Raw genomic sequence first — 23028 nt, 5'->3', positions numbered from 1 at the left:
AAGAAAATCTAACATTTATAAATCTAATGTACTATATAGCATAACTAGGGTAGGCCCGCCCTACGGGCGGGAAGTAAATAATACAAATTATTTAATATGTTTAACTTATTCTAACTGAAATTAATATTTATATTTATATTTTTTACTAAAACAATTTATCTATTTATTTGACTATTTCTTTTAAAAATCGTACTTATTAATCATTAAAAGTATTATAGGAGATTATTATTTTGTTTTTTTTTAATGTTTGTTTTAGTTTGACTATAGTAATACTTAGAATTAGTTTTAAAACATTGCTCGATGAGTTTCATGAAGTTATAAGTAATAAATTGCGAAATTTGATCAATTCTTGAAAATACATAAAAATATAAAATGAGGAAGGTGAATGTAAGTTATTGATCACATTACTGCATGATTTGAATACATTAGATTGAATGACTTCAATCTGCTAATGGGCTATTTGCTGCAGAAGAAAAGAGAATGCTACCACACGAAGAGCGTGACCGACTTCACTTTTCCCTTGCCGATAATAATAATATAGATTATCATAATTATTTTGCTATAAAATTAAATTTTAAGTCTGGACAATACTAAAAATATAAACATATTAGTATAATTCTTACAATTGTTTTTATGTACAATAGTTTATTTAATATATATATATATATATATATATGGACCATTTGATGTTTTTATTACATTTAATTCAAATAATAGGAGTAAGAGATGTGAAATTTTTTATAAATATTAAATGATTGTTAGGATCTGTCAATTTATGTTGTTTCATTTGATGACGTCCCTTCATGAACTCTTTTTTTCTTCAAAGATATGTAAATTATTATATGAAATTTTCATGTAGAATGCTAATTTTAAATGAAATTTTGAAATGTAATAATGCTTACCTTTAATTATATTTTAGTTAGTTTCAGTTGCAAATAGTTAGAAGTTGAAACTGTACGATAAATGAAAATTTTCAATTATTTATAAGTGAAATAATTAAAACCGGATCTAAAAGGGATTAGGACTTACCCAAAAATGAACAAAAACTCGGTAAATGTCTTTATGGATTCAAATGTTCTCTATCTTTAAAAGTCTATAAAAAACCCACCTGCATCTAAACAGAAAATGTCCATATATTATTCACTCAGAAGAAAAGAAAAGGAATTTATTTTGATAATATATATTTGGCAAACAAATGTCCATATAATCTTAGTGTAGTACATATGTGGAAAAAACAACAAAAAAGGATTTATATCACTTGCATAATGAGGTTGGAAATTCCCTTAAGTGTCCTATTATTTGATTTTCTTTGGTTTTTTATTTAGAAAATTTTTAAAGGGGAACACCGAATACGTCATCCACTTATGCGATTGAAAGATTTTTTCTTGTCTACTTGAGATCAAAAGAGTCTTTCGTCCTGTAAATCTTCGACGATGTAGCTATGTTCGGACTTCCAAATCATTCTCTGCCACTGAACTGAACGACAATATATCAAAAATAATAATATATTAATTAAAGTATGATTAATTTATCTAATTAATTAATTTTTGTGAACCAAATATTTACATAAATTTATATATTCTCGTAGTTATCTTATCGAATTAAATTATATTCCACATATATTCAACTTAGAACTGATTTTTTTTTAATTATTGTGTTTATTAATATATCGAATATTAATTTATTGAGTTTCTATAATGAATCTTCACCTAATCGGCTTAAGCAAAAAACTTGATTGAATGTACCATCAAAATTGGATATAATAGAGTCTGAACCAAAATCAAATTGGTTCCAGGTTGTACTGATCTCAAGGCTATGTGTGAAAGAGATTATGTTAAAATGAATTAAACCAAAAATATATTGGTTCATTTCAAATGAAAACAAAGCTATCGTACTGAGTCAACAACAAACTCCAGATACTTTAAAGTAACTAAATCTGAAAATTCATTTCAGCATATGAATGGAGCAACCACATTAGTATCACTGCAATAGAACCCGTTTTGTTATTATAAAATTCATACTCAAGAAGCTCTCTCACACCTAAAAACAGTTACTTGTTTGTGATCTTCTACTTATTGTCTCACCAAGTATGATATGTATTGAATCAGGGATGTTCCATAGGCTTGCCCCTTGGTGCGTACTCTGAAGTTTAATCAGTCAGACATCCACTAAGCTAAAGATCTTCTCCAAATGCATGTAAAAGAATCCTTCAGATGTTCCCAGCTTCTATATTATCCTTCCATGTTTCTTGCCTTAGAATATTGATCATGCTCTGCAGAGACATCTTTCAGTCTATCTAACAAAACCCATCCAAAATACTCCCATATACACTCACCAGGCGTTGTTTCAAGTACAAAAGAGAGCATACCTGATAATCATAAAGACCTGTTCGCCTCTCATTTTCAGAAACATTACCTCTGCAGAAAAAAAGACACGGTTTCGTGGATGTGTTTAGGACGATTATAGAGACGGCGGCGTCGGGCTTCCAGCTTGCCGATTCCATTCATTCACTGTGTTGACTAAATCCGTACGGATCTCAACATAAAACCTAGAATCTGAACGAAGTTGACTAAATCCGTACGGATCTCAACATAAAACCTAGAATCTGAACGAAAAGTGGCTTAAATGCAAACCTGGAGGAACAGATTCAACTGATATGTTCATTAACGCTGCAAGCCAGCGTTGATGTAAGCTGCGTAAAGATCCATGCGTTTACATCAAAACATTACATTTTTTGCTGTGATTAAGGTAACAGAGTAAACGTGTAAAATACGCTGGTGTTTTGGAGAAAACAAACTTACATGGTGCCCTTAATTGCATCTATGGCAGCTTGGGCTGAGAGGAAACCTTCATCGTCCACTGTAGGTTACTAATATATGCATATTTCATTTAAAGCAATCCAAATATATGGGTAAAACATTATGTAAGCTAAGCAGCCACAATAAAGCCCAACAATTCCTCATTTCAAACCTCTTTCGTTGTAAGTTGCGAAATAAAGTAGTTAACCTGATACTGTGGCAATTCAATTCATCCGAGCTGATGTCCTCGATTTGCGCAGCTTCCTCAGTTTGAGTCTCCCTCGCACTGCACCAAACCATGGTTACATTTACTAACCCATCAGGACTTCTCCACAGAACAAAAATACAAAGCTCGATGCATACCTTTCACTAAATTCTGGATACAAATGAGAAACAGTATCACCAGCTATGCATCCAATGTTTAATTGTTGATGATGACTCTCAACACCAGCTTCTCTGCAAATCTCATCTTCAATGTGCTCAATTTCTTTCTCTAACTCCGCGATGTTATCATCTTCTCCAATATCCATTATAGGTGGTGCACTTGGGGTTCCGATATCTTCATTACTGTCCCAATACACCGAACCCTGATACAACATTTTGTTCCCAAATTTAGCAATATTTCTGCAAAATTACTCAATTTGAATCTTCAGCGAGATCAAATGTGTACCTTGGAGCTCAGAGTATGCGGTCTCTCATCACGGAGATAGCTACCAGGAGTCGAATTCGCCATGGCGAATCTCCGTAGTCTTGATTCGCCGTCAGTGACTCTTCTGTTCGCAAACGGAACTTCTATTCTCAGATTCTTATCATTCAACACTCCTCTGTTCGATTTCGAGGTGGGCTTTGTTGGCCCAAACACTTCTTCTTCGTCGTAATAACGCCTCACAACCTCGTCATCATCGAGATCGTAATCGGAGAGCTATTCGTTAACTCCTCCTCCTCCTACGGCGTCAGAACCCGATGAAATACTCATGTCATCCTCGTCGTCGTCATCATCAGTGCGAAGAGAAGTGGGGGGTTACCAGCTTAGGGGAGCTCAGCTTCAAGTGAGATAAGCTGTGAGGAGAGATGAAGGAGAGAGGAGATCGCGGGAAGGTGGTGGTGGAGAGAGCTAAAGTAGCATTGAAGAGAGATCGTGTACGGTGGATTTAAAGAGAGAATTTAATAGCAACGAATCCGTAATCGATTGATTACTTGATCAGTAGGAAGAAGATGAATAGATCACTGGAAACTCTAGACTCGCTACGGCCCCGATTGATTGCTGGATGATGAGGAAGAAGAATCAGTTTCCATGGAAACCTTAAACGCGCCGGAGAAAAGAGAGCGATAGAAGTCAAAATAAAAAACTCTTAAGTGTTTCGAACACATATCACGCCTCTGTTTTGTACGGGCTCCACAATTGAAAACGTTCAGATAAATTAATAAGATAGGCCCAACAAATTGCGTGAAAGAATAAAATGAAACGGAGGTTTTATTAGATGGACAGGTGGCAAGCTGTGTGAGTTTGAATTAGTGACGTGGCTTCACCAGGAGAGAGGCACATTTCTTTATATAAATAGATGTTGGATTCGAATCTAAGAAGGATGATGATATAAATAACTTTAGTGAAAACTAACTAACTAAAAGACCAGGTCTTATAAAGATGTCAAGGAAAGTGATGATACCAACAATGGTGTGAGGAAAGGTGTTACTACAACTAAGATGGATTTATTTTACCAAAAAAAAAAACTAAGATGGATTTCGATTACTCATTTTTAGCATGGTTAGGTTAGCTCCAGCCTCCAGGTAATGAACTCTTTACACCATTTGAATAAAGGTAACTTATCCAAAGTTAGAGTGGTCTTTAATGCAAAATAAAAATAGAATGGAGATGCGGGGTATCGATCCCCGTACCTCTCGCATGCTAAGCGAGCGCTCTACCATCTGAGCTACATCCCCATTTTGCTTGTTTTTATTATTTGCTTGTAACTTTCTCTTGCTAACACTTCATCCTGACGTCAGTTTGAGTTGGCTTGGCTAGTACTTCATCTTACTAGAATAAAAAGCTTAAAGAGAAGCAATAAATGGAAAGCCTTTCAAAAACCCCAACACAATGTCTTCTTGGTGTAGTATTGTATTCTTGGTCCTAATTAGCTAGGACTTAAAATACATCCTGATGCTACATACTTCTAGCACCAAGGTGGCCTTAAAAAGGTTTTGTTACCGAGATACACAGTAGCAGCAAGCAAAAGTTTGTGGTCTTGGACATCAAACTCTCCATATTATTGAACCATTCTTCAAGAAATGCATGCATCAGTCATTACCCCCACCCCCTGCATAATTTCATAAAAAGACAATCTCTTCAATTATATATTGAAACATTCTTCAAGAAGTGCTTATACTCATTGTCACACAATTCCATGACTGAACCAACATCCACAAAAAACTGGAAACGTTATGTTGACCTCATTGTCTTAACTAATTTTCCTGATTTTTCATGGCTCACGGTACTCTTGGTAAGTTGTCAATGAAAAGAAAACTAAACTTGTAAAGACGAAGGGATCAAGATTCAAGACAATAAGCACATCATTGTGTTGTTGGAAGGGAGATGCAACCCAAGGGGATATAGTTTTGCGTTTAAAGGGTTTTACTTAGACCTGTCTCTTCTTCAAGCTTCTGTTTCAGCTCCTCTAGTCCAATTCCCTTGAAGCAGAAATGCTCTTCCTTTGCTAATTCGTCCACTTTCCCAACTCTATATATAATAGATTAGCCTCCCATCTGCCTTGACTGGTGAACCCAGCAAGCTCTTTCTAGATGCTACTTCTGCATGAACCCTTAACGATTTGAGAAGCAAGTTATGTTACTAGATTGTTCGTCTTAATGCTGCCTACCATTTTTGCACCATTAAGTTTATGACAAGTCGTCTTATGCTTGGATTTGGTTAGTCTGCCATCTTCCTATAACAAATATGGCAGAGATAACCTGAACCTTTGCTAATAGAATAAATATAGGTGGTACTTGAAAACATTAGAACAATCAAATAAGATACTTAAGATGGCCTAATACAACAATCAAATATTTACTTAAAGATGGCCTAATACAACAATCAAATATATATACTTAAGAGACGGCCTAATACAACAATCAAATATATACTTAAGACGGCCTAATACAACAACCAAGTAGATACTTAAGATGGCCTAATAGAACGACCTTATTCAATCCACACAACACACAAATAAAACAACACACATCAGGCTTCACTTCTTTTCCTTATACCCTTTTAGTTGGTACCATTCTTCTCAGATAGGTCACCATTTACTTTTGATCCCTTAACTTTCTTCTCGTCTTCCTCTGTCTTCTTGTTATCTGCCTCCTCTTCTTTCTTCTTCTTCCTCTTCTCTTCCTTCTCTGCTTTACTCTTCTCTTCTTCCTCAGCCAACTTCTTTGCCTTCTCCTTCTCCTCCTCCACAGTCTTGACCAAACGCTTGATACAAACATCCGCATCTTCTTCATCAGATTTAGGCATCAAAGTCTCTGCTACATCAGCAGGAGACATATCTGTTTCCTCAAGCAACCTCTCAATCTCTCCATACAACTCATGTGACTCAATCTCCAAGTAGTTCTTAGCCAAAACCTTGAACGCTTCAAACCTACAATAAGACATCTCAATATGGTTGTCCATCCTCCCTCTCCTTATCAACGCAGGATCAAGCTTATCCACAAAGTTTGTAGTGAATATAATAATCTTCTCATCACTACAAGCTGACCATAACCCATCAATGGAGTTTAATAGCCCTGACAATGTCACTTTACTCTTTTTCTCATCTTCTTTCTTCTTCTCCTTCTTCTTCTCCTTATCTTCCTCTTCATCTTCTTCCTTCTTTGTCTTCCTCTGACCCGTAAGATCAAGAGAGCAATCAATGTCTTCAATCACAACAATAGACTTACCTTGTGTCTCAAGCAACAGCTTCTTCAGCTCTGAGTTATCCTTCACGGTCGTTAACTCAAGATCATACACATCATAGTCCAAGAAGTTAGCTATTGCAGATATCATCTTCCCTGTCCCTGGCGGACCAAACAAGAGGTAGCCTCTCTTCCAAGCCTTCCCAACCTTCTTGTAATAATCTTTCCCTTTGCTAAACTTCACCAAATCCTTCTTGATCCTCTCTTTCTTCTCAGGATCCATTGCCAAAGTCTCAAACGTCGCCGGATGATGAAAAGGAACGTTACTCCACTTCCCTGACATCCATGGATACCACTCTGAGCTCGAGTTGTTAGTGTACAGCTTCCTCTCTCTGTTCCTCACGCCAATAGCTTTCCCTTCTCTCAAAACATGAGTTATATAAGTGTCTATGATCATCCCTCTGTGTCTTCTGTGGAAAGTGAGTGTAAAGAACCTTCTCTCGTACGAGTTGTTCCGACCGTAGTTAGATTGTGTCTCAGTCACTTTCACGTTGGAGTACCACTTCACCTTCACACCGTTGAACACATCTTCAACTTCCTCGTGGTCGTCCATGCTAAGCACCAACGACTTGCTGTTTTTGGACTCGTTGGCCTTTAGCCGTTGAGCACGAGCGGCGGTATTGGTGGAGAGGTAGTTGCGTATAGCGTTGTAGTTCTCGCTTCTCTTGAGACCTTCTTCTGTGTGCTCGGTGAACTTGATGTGGACGTAGAATGAGAGCCATCCGAGTAGCTTGTAGAAGTATATCTCCATTTGAGATCGGACATGGCGAGGGATGTATTGCGAGTACACCGCCCAAATAAGCATGACACTCGACACCGACTTGGCGGTTATTCCCCATATTGCTACGGTTTCAAGCATCTTGGTTTCTTGTTTTGCAAGACACTTTGCTTGTGTTGCACGAAAGAGTCTTTGTGTTTTTTTTTTTCTCTCTTGAGACTTGGCTTTGGTTTTGTTGCTTCATTACCGTCGATTATATAGTACTCTAGAGGTCCAAGGAAGCTGCCATGAAACTAACTCTATAGGAAACCTATCATATATATGCAGAATATTATTATCTTGTGGAATCGTTATGATAATTTTGTTTCTTAATTATATTTAGTTTACTTTCAGGGTGTATTAACGTCACTAGTCTTTGTTGTTGACGATCTTAACTTTAGGATTAGGTGAAAGGTGCTAGAAAATGGTCTCCTGATTATCCTTAAGGTGCTAGAAAGGCTACTAAAATAAATTTCTGAGATTTAAAAATTCGATAAAGTATGAGCCAAAGATAGTTTTTCTTAAGCAAATCATTATACTATAATTGTAGTCAACTGCAGTAACTTTTATACACCTTCGACTACAAGTTTAGATAATAGTTAACAGCTAGGCCGCATTTACGTAATTAAGGTCTTCGTTTCTTTATCTTTAATCTATAAAATTGGCAATTAATTTCTCACATAAAAGTAGCTTTTGAAAATTTATTAAAATACACGGTGGTGACTTGTTTTACACGATAACGGGTTATGTACTCAAAGAATTTTGTTTTTGCATCAATTCGTGATCCACATCTAACTCTTTTATCCGATAAATTACCCAAAATAAAAAAAAAATGCAATTTTTGATGTTTGAAAAAAAATCAATGGGATAAGCTTACTAAGTTACTATAGAGCAGTGATGGGTGGAAAAAATCAGTAAAGGAACGTTTGACAAAAAAAGAGTCTTGATAGTCATAAATAATACAGTTTTACTTTAAATTTTTTTTTCTCTAACACTACTTTCAATCCCCTGGATATTAAAAGAAAAATATTTAAGATTAATGTGCGTGGTAGCCATACAACGATTCGAGAATGAATATGCTGACATGTCACATCTAGAGAGTTTCTCAAGCCAACTTTACAAATTTATTGTAATGTTCTTTCCTAAATAAACTTCACCAATATCGTTTTTCTAATATAATATTTTACAGGTTTTATTTTCAATATACTCACATGCATAGTTCAACAGATTATACAAAGTTTCTACATAGAAATACAATTTGCAAGAAACTAATTGACATTTATTTTCCTTCATAAACTTCTCAAACTCGATTACAATTACGGTAACATATCATTGCATACTTCTTTTTTACTCAATAATAGTTGAAATTAGAATTTTTTTTAATGTTTCCTCTTACCATCGGCTAAATTGTGAAGAAATAATTTGTCTTAATAATTTTCTTTTTCTTTTACTATTATCTAGATTTGATTTGATTTTGCATGCGTTATAGAAATTATAATATGAGACTATTGGTTTGATATCAAGACTGTCTAAAACTCATATAACATGAACCAAACTAATAATAATAGTTTTTGGTTTATCACCCAAAAAACCAAAAACCTCAAGCATTTTAACTCAACAAACCAAAATAAATATAGATTTAGAATGGTAGTGATATTTTAGGAGATTATAAATAAAAAAAAATAACCTTAAACCAAACCGATATTTAGATTAAAGAGACCTAATGTCTTTTTATCTAAAAATAGTGAAATTGATAATATTATTACTTAGTTAATTATTATGATTAAACATGAAAAAAAAACAATCACTCAAAACTCAAAAGTAAGGTCCTGCAAGAGTTTTACTATTTTTGACAAATTACAAAAAAAAAAAAAATCGTTTTTGACCACGTAGTAAAGTGTGTATTGTAGACGGTGATAATAAACGGCATACATTTTGCTAGATTTTTTTTTGTTTATTTCATTAAATAAAACTTCCAAATTATTCATTGAAATATAGAATACTGAAACTCAAATTTAATTTAAAAAAAAAACAACTCAAAAAGTCAAGTTGACATTAAACATATTCAGTTTTTAACTTCACAAAACAATTAAAAAGCTTTCTGCTTCCAAAAAGGACTAGGACTAGGCATTTTATCATATAAATTTAATTTGATCCATTATCTCATTCAATTCGATCTGAAAATTTTGGATATCCGTAAAGTTTTGTAGCAAAACAAATGCTAAAAATATAATATATTCGTTAAAATTGAAGCAAATCACAAATATTAAAATTTTAAGAACCAGATCTCCGCTCCACTCCACCAGCTATATAAACACATACACACACATATATATATATATATATATATTAACATACACGAATAATATCTATTATATTGCCATACAAATTCAAAACGTGATTATGTCACATTTATTTCAATTTCATTAAAACTACACTGCCATATACAAATCCAAAATGTAAATTTGTCACATTTATTTCGATTTAATTAAAACTACACTGCCATATACAAATCCAAAATGTAATTAGTATTTTATGGCTTGTTGTACCATCTTTTTCTTTTTTTCAGTTCATTTTTTTTAGACTTCTCACTATATCTTTTAGTGTTTTTCTCCTATATATTTGTATTTTCAATAAAACGAAAGTTATGAATACAAAAATATTTTTGACATTAAATTTTATTGACTTAATTGACGTTCGTAATTTTAAAATTAATATAATATTTAAATTAAGTTTCATAATTATTAAATTACTTTTAAATAGAAATCGAATTTATTTTATTTATTATTAAATAAATAATTGAAATCATTTATTTTAACGAATACTAACATTAACATCATTTGAAAAATTGATGTGTGTATTAATTTCAATTTTCACAATTGATACATATTAGCATCATATACAATAACTAATGCAAATAAAATACATTTTTATATTAGTTGTTAATAAAATGATGCAAATTATTTGCATCACCACATTCAAAGTAATTTAATTAAGTGATGCAAAATTTTTTACATCATTTATAATTAATGCAAACACACAAAATAACACAAATTATTGAATTTTAACACATTTTGATTCTTAAAATATATTACTAATTTTAATTAATTTATTAAAAAAATAAAAGTTAAATATCAAAATTAACTACCATTGTCTAGAGTTTAATATGGTGTTGCTTTCGCAATTTCACTTAATATTTAAAATGGCAGGTGGTATATTTCTGATTAATTTATGGTGATGTAGCAGAGGTTCATTTGTTTTAAATAATATATTTTCCATTAAATAATATCATAAACTGGAGAAACAAGTTTGAACAAAAGCCCTTGGAGGGGTTAGTGTACTAGCTACCACTAGCACTATTATTGTCTATTGTTTAAATATGATTTTTTTCTTATTTCTTTAACACACAGATTGCCTAGCAGAAATGTAGAACATAAAAGAAAGAATTACAATCGACTTGGATGAACACATAAGACATGCTGTAAAAATTCTGCATCAGCCAATAATTTATCCAAAACGTGAGACCATAAAAACGTTTGAATCTCCATGCTTCGTTGTTCAGTTCCCGGGTAAACAAGGATTCTACCATGGCCAGAGATTCCCGGTCCAGCTCGAACCGCAATCGGTTTACCCCAACCAAAATCGTTTCCAAACACATTGAACCGCGGAGAGCTGCCAACAAGGAAGGAATTATTCAACATTAAACCATTCGGTATCTTTGGGTTCTTCACCCAATCCTCAGCAAAACGCTTGAGTTCTTCATTCGTTTGCGACCTCACAGTTTTGTCCAGTTGCAAAGCAGCCCAACCCAGTCCATTGTCAAGCATCTCTCCGGCCGTTGTAATGGCTGTGGGCAGTCCGACCATGTTTCCAAAACACTCTTTCTGGAGCGGAGGGTTTAGCCTCTGTCTCAAATCCATAGGCAACTTGAAATGAATCACTTCTTCCGGATCGAGATCACTGTTTCTGATTATTGACCTCCACATATGCGCCAAAACGGCTTGAAACGACGAGATTTTCAGATGCTCGCCATAAGCAGCAGCAGCAACCTCGGCGTTGGCTTTCGCTTTGAGCTCGGAGATGTGTCTCCTCGTGAACCGAAACATCTTCTTTCGTAGATAGAGCAACGAGGAAGATGCAACAACCCTAACGGGTGATGATGGTACTGTCTCCGAGATGGGGATCCGAATCGGGTAATCAATCTCTGGGAGGAACCAGCCACGGAGAGGCAAAGGAGGAAACGTTTTCCGGGCGGCGGAGCAAATCTCCGTCCAGGTTTTGAAAAAACTCCAGAAGGAAGCTCCGTCAGAAACCAAGTGGTTAATGCCGTATCCGATGAGGACTCCATCTTTCAACTCCGTTACTTGGAGAGCAAGCAAAGATGACACCTTCTAAGCTTTTAACTCCGTTTGCTGGAAAAATCGTGTTCCAGTTATCCCCCGAACGTTCCAAAACATCGCTCACCGACACAGTTTTAGCATCTGCATGCACGAATTTGACACGCGAGCCATCGCAGTCTATGTAAAACGACGCCGTTTCGTCGTCTTCGTTGTGGATCTTCACTAGACGTCCAGCGAATGGATAGACGATCTTCAAAGCTGCGGAAAGAGAGGACTTCAGTTGAGAAATGACGTTGACTTTCGGGTCGGGTTTCGGGAAGATAAGAGCTCTTTGTGCGTATTCAGTTCGAAGGAAGATGAGATCCCATGGAGTGAGATGGATCTTAACCCGATCCGATCCATCCTCGTTGCTCTCTGGTCGAACTATGGTCTCAGAGACCACTACAACATCTGCCTTTTTTTTAAAAAAAATTGATCATACACCAATGGGTGAGTCAGTGTAGTGTCAGAGGGAGGGATGTGCGTATATTTCAATGATTCAATCTCACCTAACGCTTCATAAGCCGAGTGTATGTTATATATAGATGATTCGATCTCACCTAACACTACAGAACTACCACGTGGTCTAACTGTATGGGCCTGATTAGCAGATCCCATTATCTGTTACTCGTCAAATTGTTTTATTATTCGAGTCGATTTGTTAACTTATCTGAACTTGATGTGGACGTAGAATGAGAGCCATCCGAGTAGCTTGTAGAAGTATATCTCCATTTGAGATCGTATATGGCGAGGGATGTATTGTGAGTACATCGCCCAAATGAGCATAATACTCGACACCATCTTGCCCCATATTGCTACGGTTTCAAGCATCTTTTTCTGGTTTCTTGTGTCTCAAGACTCTTGCTTGTGTCGTACGAAAGAGTCTTTGTGTTTTTTTTTTCTTCTCTTGAGACTTGGCTTTGGTTTTGTTGCTTCATTACCGTCTATTATATAGTACTCTAGAGGTCCAAGGAAGTTGCCATGAAACTAACTTTATAGGAAACTGATCATATATATGCAGAATATTATTGAATGTTACGATTATTATATTTAGTTTAATCATAGGGTATGTTACAGTGAATAACGTCACTAGTCTTTTTAGTTTATGATCTTTAACTTTAGGATTAGGTGAAAGGTGGTAAAAAATGGTCTACTGAACCACTTAAATATTTTTAAGATTTTAAAATTGGGTAAAGTATGAGCTAAAGATCTTTTTTTTTTCTTAAGGAAATCGTTATTTTCTTTAAAAAGAATTTGAGAAAAAAATTCTATAATTCTAGTTAACTGTAATAACTTTAATACAACACCGACTATCCAGGTATCCGGACCTCTCACTTAGTCCGACTATCCCACCGCATCCAACCAGTACGTGCAAGGAAAGTCCTAAAAACCAAACGAAAACCATGTTAAATCTACTGTGACCGGAACTCGAACTCGTGATGGCAGACACTTCAGCCGAAGTTTTTTTACCACCAGACCACGAGGTCCGGTTAAGTTTAGACTAATGATAAAGAAATGAAGACCTCATATGTTAATGCGGTTTAGCTGTTAACTATTATTTCATAAACAGACAGAAAAAAAAAGTTTAGATAGGATGACATATTTTACACGAGGTTTATCCGCATTAACATATGAGGTTTTCATTTCTTTATCATTAGTCTATGAATTTTATACTAATTTCTTACGTAAAAGTACCTTTTGAAAAGTTATTTTAAGATAGGATGACATATTTTACACGATGGCGGATTTTCAAATGCCACGATGTCAGTAATTTTTTCTCGTCTCACACGCACGCACTATCACGCAATTGGGTTTCGAGAGACTCATTAGGAACAAAATCAAAAGCCCAAATTCTAGAGCCCATGATATACAGTCTAAGGGCAAGATTAACGGCGTCCTAATGGCATGTCCTTAGCATAAATGACAATTAGTTTAAATCAAAAATAAATAATTATTTAAGGACATATCTAAGTTAAGATGCTTTTGTTCTCGTCGTTAGGTGATACGTGGCTTGGTGGGATTGGGCGATGAAACCGGTGAGAGGAAAATCGAATTGGGAAAGTGTTGTGATTTTCTCGTCTTTTCTTTTTCTCGACCGACGAATCTCCTCTCTTCGATCTCCTCCCGAGAGTTCTCCTCTCTTCTCCACCGACGGATCTTCTCCTAAAGTTTCTTCTCTCGACGGATCTCCTCCTGAGGTTTCTCCTCTCTTCTCCACCGACGAATCTCCTCCTGAGGCTTCTCCTCTCTTTTCCACCGACGGATCTCCTCTCGAGGCTTCTCCTCTCTTCTCCACCGAATTTCTTTGACGGATCTCTCGACCGGTCTCTCAACGCTTCTCCCGACGGATCTCTCCACAATGTAATGTAATAAAAACTTTGTAGTTTTCTATTAAATTTAATATATTTCGATAATTTGTGTGTTATATTAAATTTAAAATGGAAATAAGTTTTATCTTATATATATGTTACAAGTTATTTAAAAAAAAAATTTATCTAAAGACCAAGAATAAGTCCCACCAATAATCATCATTTCAACAAAAAGTCCTTACAAAAGTCCTAATCTAAAAATAACAATAAAAAATCCTAAGGACATCATTCTAAGGACAATGGATAATGATGCCCTTCAAGAGAGCTTCACAATCGGCAGAAACAAGAACAGCTCCAAAGAGTCTCTCAATAAAGTGTCAGCTTCAGTTTCACAGTTAGTTTCTGAGTGTATCAATAAAAAAAAATTAAGTGACAATGAGGAAGAAACCGATTAGAAGAGTCAGATCCTTATCCTTATTTACAAAATGTGTATTTTCAGTGTCACTTTCAAAATCTAAAATTGATGTATCCTAAACAATCAGCTCTTGGAAAGTTTATATCACAAAAACCACAAACAATTATCCCCAAACTTAAAGACGTATACTAAAACCATTTATCAAAGAAACAACTTTGATAATCTCTTAGCAGCACATACGCATGGTGAAACTGTGGTGTTCAACATTCAGGCAACAAAATCATAACTGAGTAACATAAAATAGATAATTTAACGATAGATAACAAAGTCTTTAATAATCCTTAAAAAAGGTATTATCAACAACGATCCATTCATTTAAAACAAAAATTAAAAGCGATAAATATTTCAGACAAGATCAGATCCTCCAAGCCTTCTGTCATAAACTAAACTCAATCGAAAAGACTCATCATGCCTTCACCATCATCCGACTCCTCCTTCTCCTCCTCAACCTTCTTCGTCTCCGCCGCTGGCTCAGCCGCCGAAGGAGCGTCGCCTCCTCCTCCTCCAGCCACCATAGCGACACCTGCACCGCCGGCAGATAGAGCCCCCATCTTCTCCCTCCCAACCGCGATCAGCTCGGCCACGTCGTGATCCTTCACGAGAGAAAAGAACAGATCTGTCTTGGCCTCGTCGAACTCAGCGCCAACGGAATCGAAGATGCTCTTCAGATCATCCTTGGTCGGCTTCTCGTTTCCGGCGAGCTTCGCGAGGAGAAAAGCTGCGATCACCTTCATCTTTTTTTGACTCTGCGGAGTTTTTGACTGCTAGGGTTTGTGAGGGGCCCTTTAGAATCGTGTATTTAAAGGGGGTTTTGGTAGTGCTCTCCCCCATAATGAGGAGGAGATTTCTAGGGTTTTCTTTCCGTACGTACGCTACACGAAAGCGAGCCGAATGTGGGCCTTTACTGGGCTTATATGTTTGCCCATTAATGAGGGATAAGAATTTTTTCTTTTTTTTGTAACCACGTTGGTTAAATAAGCTGTGGTTTGTGTGTTTTGTTTTGTGCTTACTTTACCAATTAGACCAAACTTTAATATAAGTCTGTTTGTTTCACATGATAAGTATTATTGTACATTTCTGTAGTGTATGTACATGCCATGATAGTTGTCTAATCTACGTCATGCACTTGGAAGCTCTATATTTCTAATAAAGTGTAACAATCATGCAATTACCGTTAATTAAAAGCATTCAAGGCATGAGATACTCAACGTCTGTTTCTCTCTCAGAGCTTTTGCATTGCATCAATTCTATTTCCAGAAAGCCTTTCTTGTGATACTTTCAGACATTTCTCAGCTTTTTCTTCTCTTTGTGTCTAGATACTCAGAAAAAAAGGGAAGGCCTCCATGTTGTGAAAAGTCCAATGTCAAGAAAGGTCTCTGGACCGCAGAAGAGATGCTAAGATCTTCGCTTATGTTGCAATCCATGGTGTAGGAAACTGGAGTTTGATCCCCAAGAAAACATGTTTGAATCGATGTGGAAAGAGCTGTAGACTGAGGTGGACTAATTACTTAAGACCTGACCTTAAACATGACAGCTTCTCTCCTCAAAAAGAAGAGCTTATCATTCAGTGTCACAGAATCATTGGCAGCAGGTAAAGAAGATACCTAATTGCTAATTAACTTCTTTAAAACATGACAAGAATCTATCAAACTACTTCATCCCATTTCTCTAGCAATTCAAATCATTTGGTCAGTGGAGCGACATCTTCATGTTCTTCCTCATCGTCTTCTGCTAGTATCAACCAATGGGCTCAGGCAACGTTTACTACATTCTGCTAGAGTGATTATCTTCTCCCAGACCCTGTTCATCCATGAGTTCTCAGACACAAGTAGCAACCTCACTTTTGCGCAGACGGAAAACTTCAACAGCCAAGCTGAGTCCAGCTCTAAGAACATTGCTACCAAAGCATCTGGAACGTGCCATTCAGTGAGTTCCTTTGTGGATGAAATATTGGATAAGGACGAGGAGATGATGTCACAGTTTCCTCAACTCTTGAATAGCTTAGATTTATTAGATCCTTCTTTTTGTTGTTATTGTTGCTTCTCTTGTAGCTTCTTTTATGTCAAGAACTATTTCATGTGCTTTTTCAATAATTTTCTTCTCTCTTTATGATCTTTATTATCACCAAAGCTTCTTGGGATCCAAATATGTTTCAGTCTAAAAACATACACAGCTCAGATTGGACCATCTGTCTGCAAGAGAAGGTTCTAGTTCATTCGCTTAAAAGGCAATGAACAGAGGCTGGGATTAAAGAGCTAGTTTTGTTCCAAAGTTTGAATACTAGAATAAGTTGTTTTGGATGTAAAATAATGCAGCTACTCTTCTGGCTGTTACATCTCAAATACTATGATTTTCCGCACTTGCTTTTATCATGTGATACAAGATCATTTAGTTTTCATTTCTGTTTCTTGTTGTCACATATTCTTACTATCTCGTGTTATATGTTTGCAGTTCCTTTTGTACATCAATTGCCATTTTGTTTGTTGCCAAGTCCTAGCATGGAAACAAGTTGCACTAATATAATGGTGTAACTACAGTTGTACACACTTTGAGATATAATGTCAGTTAGAGTTTTTTCCTTTTTTCCATTACATATGGCTTTGTTTGATGGCCTTAAGTCTGAGAGACAACTTGCTACACACAACTTCTATATGTATGTATAATGTACGTCAATAACTATCCTAAGCATTTCTTATAACTTAGACAAAACCTTTATGAGAGTGACATAACTAAGGTATGTGTTAATCTTTCTTCCCTTCTTTCTAATTTATTCTACTTTGGTAACCAACTCTTACATAGAGCATGCAATTAGAAAACTCTAGAGGGAAATATTGAGATGCCTTTACTCACACAATCACTGTAAGAATCAATACCAGAAGGACACCATCATGATCATGTGTAAGGTCCCTATACAATACAGGGGATACATTTATATAGTAATAAAATTGTGGGGTTATATCTATTTAAACTTTGGCTTTACTACTATGTACAAGGCAAGCTTCTCTTTCCCACCAAGGCCAAAAGAAAGTTTGCTTGTGACATAGAAACAAACTGACTTCATCTTCCCTAGCTGTCAATCAGATATGGATTCTTTTCTTCACAATCTGGACATGTTTCTGAATCAGTTTAAGTTTATCATTTCATATCTGCTTTAATGTATTGTTTAGTGAATACTCTTTTCTGCTAATTGGTTCTTGGTAAGGAGGGAATACTTAACAAGGAAGAAAGTTGTGGCTTTAGATCTTTTTCACAGGTTTGTTTCTTATTTATGCATTACATTCTTAATTGATTCTTATTGTTTAAAGGAAAGATCCAAGTGAGATAAGATAGTGGTAAAGAAAAGAGTAGGCTTGCTAATACTCAAGTCACAAAAGGCACACTGTCATATGCTTTATAATGGCTTAAAATATATGTAGTTAGGGGAGCCTGTGAGGTCCCCAATGGTTTGCTGCATGAAAAATCGCATCTCAAAGCAAATAAAAAAGGTACTTAACGGGCCCATATGTTACATAAAGATATGTTTTTCCATAACTTTCTCTTCTTCTTGCTTCCTTTTTTTTTCTCTACGTGGACACCTACCTATGTATGATGCTGCTTTGTGTCCATCATTTTTAAATAGACCCAATCACGGATCTGTCTTTCCAAGGTATATAAAAACAACTTAAATGCTTGTTCTGTCCATATCTCTCTCTCTATTTATGTGACAGTCACTTCACCAACATCATGAATGTTCTGCTCAGTTTATTCTTGTGTTTGGTTGCTCAGCTGTAGGGACATACGTTGCAGTATGGGTGGAAATGGCATTATAGCTTTGGTTAGAGTTGTTGTGTCTCTTGTTATTATTGTGTTTCTTCTTGTTGGTATCTTAGCAAACGCTGCACAAAGTGTTCCATCAACAGAAAAGGTCAAGAGTTTGCGGTTTAGTGGTAAAGATGTGAATCTGTTTCATGTAAGCAAGCGAAAAGTTCCAAATGGAGCTGATCCTATCCACAACAGGTTCATCATATTTTCTCTCATAGTTCTATCTTTTAGATATTCTTATTTGAGTTTGGTATCAGAGATTAAGCATTTTGAGGATGTGGTCTTGAAGTTGGTTTAAGTATGTTTATACAAGAAAACTAATCTTCTAGTATTAGCTTTTTGCTGAATTCAAGATTTACTTGGATGTAGCTTTACACATATACCGATAATTACTGGTTTCTAGAAAGATTTTTAGCATGTGGAATTCTTGTTCCTTCCTTCTTTTATTTGTCCTTAGAAAGCAGATAATGTTATCATTGTTTCTCTAATTCCTATGTTTTAAAAAGAACGAACGACACTTGTGACGTACTTGACCACTTTAGTTAAAGTTCTATAGTAGAAGACTCAACTTTACTGAGCTTTTGTTTCAAAACTATCTCTTCAGGAAAGAAACTTCAAGACAGCCACCACGAGTATGATCTAGCTTCCAATATTTACGACTTGTAAGGTATGCAAACTTTTTGTTATAGATAATCATGTCAGTATAATGTAAGTCTCTTGTGGGCTTAGTTCATCTTCTGTTTCTCTACCTTTTTCAGACAAGATAGTGGATAACTCGACCTTCTCAATTGCGTTTTCACGTCAAGAAGCTAGTTTTTTCTTCTGGGGCAGTCCATAACTTCAGATTCAGATTATATGCTAAGAACACATAGCTCGTGAAGCCTTGCTCTGTTTTCCAAAGGTGAAGTCTTGCTCTCTTTTTCTTTTTGGGAACATTGTGTCTGGAGATTACAAACTTTTAAAAGTAAAGGTGTAGAGAGAACATTGATGCAGATATTAAGACTTTTAAGGACTTTGTAGGGTTTTTATAATAACATTTGTATTGATTATAGGCTTATGTCTTTATCCAACTCTCATGTTTTCCTCATAGTTCTTTCTTTCTTTTTGTCTTTTATTTATTTAAGTTTAAAGTCTGCTTTTGTGTTTCCTCTGCTAAAGCAAACCATTAAACTAAAGTTGTCTGTTTTCAAAAACTCATTTTTCTCCTTAAATTACTGATTTATTAATAATCTATGCCTTGTAATACATCTCCACCACTACAACAACTAAGAGAGTATCAATGATTTTGCCTCTTATTAGAAGCTTGTCCTTGTACAACTTTAGATTCACTTCTATCTTCATTTTTGGGTTCTTCTGAACTTTGAGAATCTGACAAAGTGAAAATACAAAAGGAGTGATGTATTGATGCAAAACCTCCCTTTCTCTCTCTTTCTTGCATTCTTTAACTTCTTTTTCCAGGGTTTGATTTTGACTGTATCGAGAAGCAGACCCTAAAGTAAAGATTCTGCAGAGAAAGCCCTCTTTATCCTGTTCTGCATGGGACATATATTCTTGTTCTGCACGTTCCTTTAGGTTCTTAAAAGAAAACACAAGTAAAAGTTTGTTTTGTCACTCTTCCAAAACACAAGAAAGACACTTGCTCTTACTATAACAGTTCTCTTCAGAACCTTGTTATTGATCAGTTAGTCATAAACACCAAAACAAACACAATACTCCCTTTCTATTCCAAAATAGTTGATGTTTTGGTAAAAAGCGCAAAAATTAAGATATACATTGTTTTCTAAAAGATAGTACTAAAAATATAAACTAAATTAATTTAATTAATTATCAATTTTTTTTATAAAACATCATTTCTCATACTTTTCGATAAAATTATTATTTTTTAAATTAAAAATCATGTAACATCATCTATTTGGAACAGAGGGAGTATCTTTTTAGAGACACAAGACACAAGGGAAGACACTTAGCATATACACTTTGTTCTCTATTACAATAACATAAGTCTACAAATACATTTTTAGAAGCTTTATGGAATAATGCATCTTCTAACTTGGTAGTAGGAAGGTAGTACAAGATGCTATACACAAATAATTACCTCAAGATAAGGTTTTCACATAAGGCTTTATTAACTTCACACTGTCTCATTCATTCTCTTGTGTATTGAAAATCAAAGGGAAATCTTCATCTTGTTCTGTAAACGAATAGCCTTGTTTCTCAGCCATAGCTCTAAGTGACTGATACGCCTTAAACATAGACCATCTCTCTTTAGGCCTTGAAGCCACACAGTTACAAGCCACCTCAACAAACTTAATAATCTCTTCATCACACCCTTTCCCTTTAATCTCTTCATCAATTACATCAACGAGTCTCCCGGAGCTCTCAAGATGCTTCACCCAATCAACCAAGCTCCCTTTAAAACCTTCTTTACCAAGAGCTTTCACCCCTGTCGCCAACTCCAAGAGAACAACCCCAAGTCCATACACATCACCTTTTAACGAAGCTAACATTGTGGTTGAATACTCTGGAGCTACATAACCAAACTCACCCAAGTCACCAGTCATGAAACTGCTCTCGTTATTATCTAAAGGAACCATAAGCCTAGCAAGCCCTGAGTCTACAATCCTCGCATCAAAATCTTCATCAACGAGAATCACACTCGAACAAATATTCTGGTGGAGTATAGAAGGCCTACACCCATGGTGAAGCCAAGCCAAACCCCTAGCCGCACCCAAACCGATCCTAAACCGAGTTAACCAATCCAGTTCCTCATCACCCTCCAGCAAACTCATCAGCGTGCCGTTCGACATGTACTTATAAACAAGAAGCCTCTCCTCCTCCACGACGCAGAAGCCAAGAAGCGGCGCCAAGTTAGGGTGCCGCAGCTCCCAAAGCCGATTCATCTCGTACCTAAACTCCTTCTCCCCGAGCTTACACTCGCTCAAATGCTTCACCGCGAGCGCCGACCCATCGGGGAGAACCGCCTTGTACGTGGTCCCGGTCCTAGTGGTAACAATAACATTCTCCGAGCTGAAACCGTTGGTCGCGGCCATGAGGTCACCGAGCTTAACCTTAACCAGAGGCTTCTGGAACAGAGAGACTTGCACCAGCTTATGGCTGATAAGCCTCCGCGCCAAGGTGCTAACTCCTTCTTCGTTCAGAGTCCTTCTCTTCCTCGTACGGTAGTAATACCACCAAACGCCAAACGCTAACAGCGTCGAAGCAGCCGCACCGATCACACCAGCTGCAACGATTATAGCAAGATTCTTCTTGCTTAACCCTCCACAGGTGGAGGATAAAGGACGTCCGCAAAGTCTTTTATTTCCAGCAAAGTCATCGGATGAATACTTAGCCGAGGAGGCGAAGAAAGAAGGGATGCGACCTGTTAAGTCGTTGTCGGAGACGGAGAACGTTGCTAACCTTCCAAGAGAGGATAACTGAACCGGGATTTGACCGGTTAACCGATTTTTAGAGAGAACCAAAGAGTTAACGAATCTACACTCAGCTAAACTAGGGGGAACCTCGCCGTTTAAGTCATTGTTGGAGAGATCGAGAGAGACCAAGAACGGTAGCCAAGTACAGAGCTGTGGAGGGATGTTACCGGATAAGCGGTTGGTGGATAGATCGAGCTTCTGCAAGCTCCCGCAGTACTGTAAGGACTCTGGGATCCGACCGGACAAGCCCATGTCTCGAAGCTCGAGGTTGATGACTCTGTTCTCTTGGTTGTTCCAGCAGGAGACGCCGACGAAGTTGCAGAGGAAGCCGAGGGTCGTGTTGGCGAAGTTCCATGATCTGAGAGCGCCCTGAGGGTCGGTGAGGGAGGTTTGGATTCCTTTTAAGCATCTTATGTCGTCTTCGTCGGCAGCCATGGCGGGGGGAGAGGAACAGAGGAGGAGGAGGATGATGATGATCGATGAAGGAAGAAGGTTTGGGATGATCTTCTCCATGGATGAAGAAGTGTTGAGAGGTCTTTTGGGTTTGGTATGTGCCAATGGAGTTGCAGAGAGACAAGACGCGTTGAACGGTCGTCTCAAAAGGGTTTGAGATTAGATGTTGAAGAGTAGTCGTCGACTTTGTTGTCTTTTTGTGTTTATTTTCTTGTTCATCTTTTATTCCTATGACCGGGAAAAAAAAGACTATTACTACTAAATTTTCTCCTTTTTTTTAATATTTATTTATGTTTGAAAACATCAATTAAAATGAAATTTTTCATCATTCTCTGACTTTTTTTTTTGTAGTAAATAAATATTCGAATAGTTTGTAAGGTTGATGAAAATGAAGTGTTCAAAGATAAAAATGATGTGGTTGTTTTTGTTTTCTTAAGTTAACTTGTCATGTAGATTAATCATTTTGCATAACACGATCTTAATTAAATATTAAAACTAGATTTTGATCCGCGCAACCGCACGGGTGTTTGTTTTCACTTTTCTATACATAAATTATTATTTTTAAACATTAGTTGTACATATTTTTAACGTTAATTATATACTTAAATGTTTATATAACTATTTCAAATACAATAATTTTATAATTTATATATTATAATTAATAAAATATTTAAAAC

At 36.2% G+C, this 23028-nt stretch overlaps 4 protein-coding genes, 1 non-coding gene and 1 pseudogene across 12 annotated transcripts; 1 reads left to right on the top strand and 5 right to left on the bottom strand.

The window, feature by feature from the left end:
* Nucleotides 1–1933: 1933 nt before the first annotated feature.
* Nucleotides 1934–14649, bottom strand: LOC103854191 (AAA-ATPase At3g28510). 8 transcript variants are annotated; one of them, XM_033284858.1, is made up of 3 exons: nt 2634–7663; nt 2369–2555; nt 1934–2272 (listed from the first exon to the last, which is right to left on the bottom strand). In XM_033284858.1, the coding sequence occupies exon 1, from the start codon at nt 7603–7605 to the stop codon at nt 6064–6066; it is 1542 nt and encodes a 513-aa protein (XP_033140749.1). In that variant the 5' UTR covers nt 7606–7663; the 3' UTR covers nt 1934–2272; nt 2369–2555; nt 2634–6063. The 8 variants fall into 8 exon arrangements, with proteins under 8 accessions (XP_033140749.1, XP_033140745.1, XP_033140750.1 ...); XM_033284854.1 differs by having other exon boundaries at nt 1934–3084; nt 3162–3385; nt 3469–7663; XM_033284859.1 differs by adding an exon at nt 12564–14649 and having other exon boundaries at nt 1934–7446.
* On the bottom strand, nt 4667–4739 carry TRNAA-AGC. Its single transcript has one exon. It is a non-coding gene; the product is annotated as a tRNA-Ala (tRNA).
* LOC117132113 lies at nt 7683–12318 on the bottom strand (annotated as a pseudogene).
* Nucleotides 14650–14879: 230 nt separating the features above from the next.
* Nucleotides 14880–15470, bottom strand: LOC103854194 (60S acidic ribosomal protein P2-3-like). Its single transcript, XM_009131121.3, has one exon. It carries the CDS (start codon nt 15398–15400, stop codon nt 15056–15058), a length of 345 nt encoding a protein of 114 aa, XP_009129369.1. The 5' UTR covers nt 15401–15470; the 3' UTR covers nt 14880–15055.
* A 237-nt stretch (nt 15471–15707) lies between these two features.
* Nucleotides 15708–19662, top strand: LOC103854195 (CLAVATA3/ESR (CLE)-related protein 25). The gene is made up of 4 exons (XM_009131122.3): nt 15708–18312; nt 18432–18662; nt 19072–19134; nt 19226–19662. The coding sequence occupies exons 1-3, from the start codon at nt 18107–18109 to the stop codon at nt 19103–19105; spliced, it is 471 nt and encodes a 156-aa protein (XP_009129370.2). The 5' UTR covers nt 15708–18106; the 3' UTR covers nt 19106–19134; nt 19226–19662.
* A 699-nt stretch (nt 19663–20361) lies between these two features.
* On the bottom strand, nt 20362–22602 carry LOC103854196 (inactive LRR receptor-like serine/threonine-protein kinase BIR2). The gene has a single exon (XM_009131125.3). It carries the CDS (start codon nt 22409–22411, stop codon nt 20609–20611), a length of 1803 nt encoding a protein of 600 aa, XP_009129373.1. The 5' UTR covers nt 22412–22602; the 3' UTR covers nt 20362–20608.
* Nucleotides 22603–23028: the final 426 nt, after the last annotated feature.

The sequence above is a fragment of the Brassica rapa genome, chromosome A02, assembly GCF_000309985.2.
Source record: "Brassica rapa cultivar Chiifu-401-42 chromosome A02, CAAS_Brap_v3.01, whole genome shotgun sequence".
NCBI classification, from domain to species: Eukaryota; Viridiplantae; Streptophyta; class Magnoliopsida; order Brassicales; family Brassicaceae; genus Brassica; species Brassica rapa.
The sequence above is the reverse complement of the archived record's forward strand: the minus strand, read 5'-3'. Positions and strand labels throughout refer to the sequence as shown.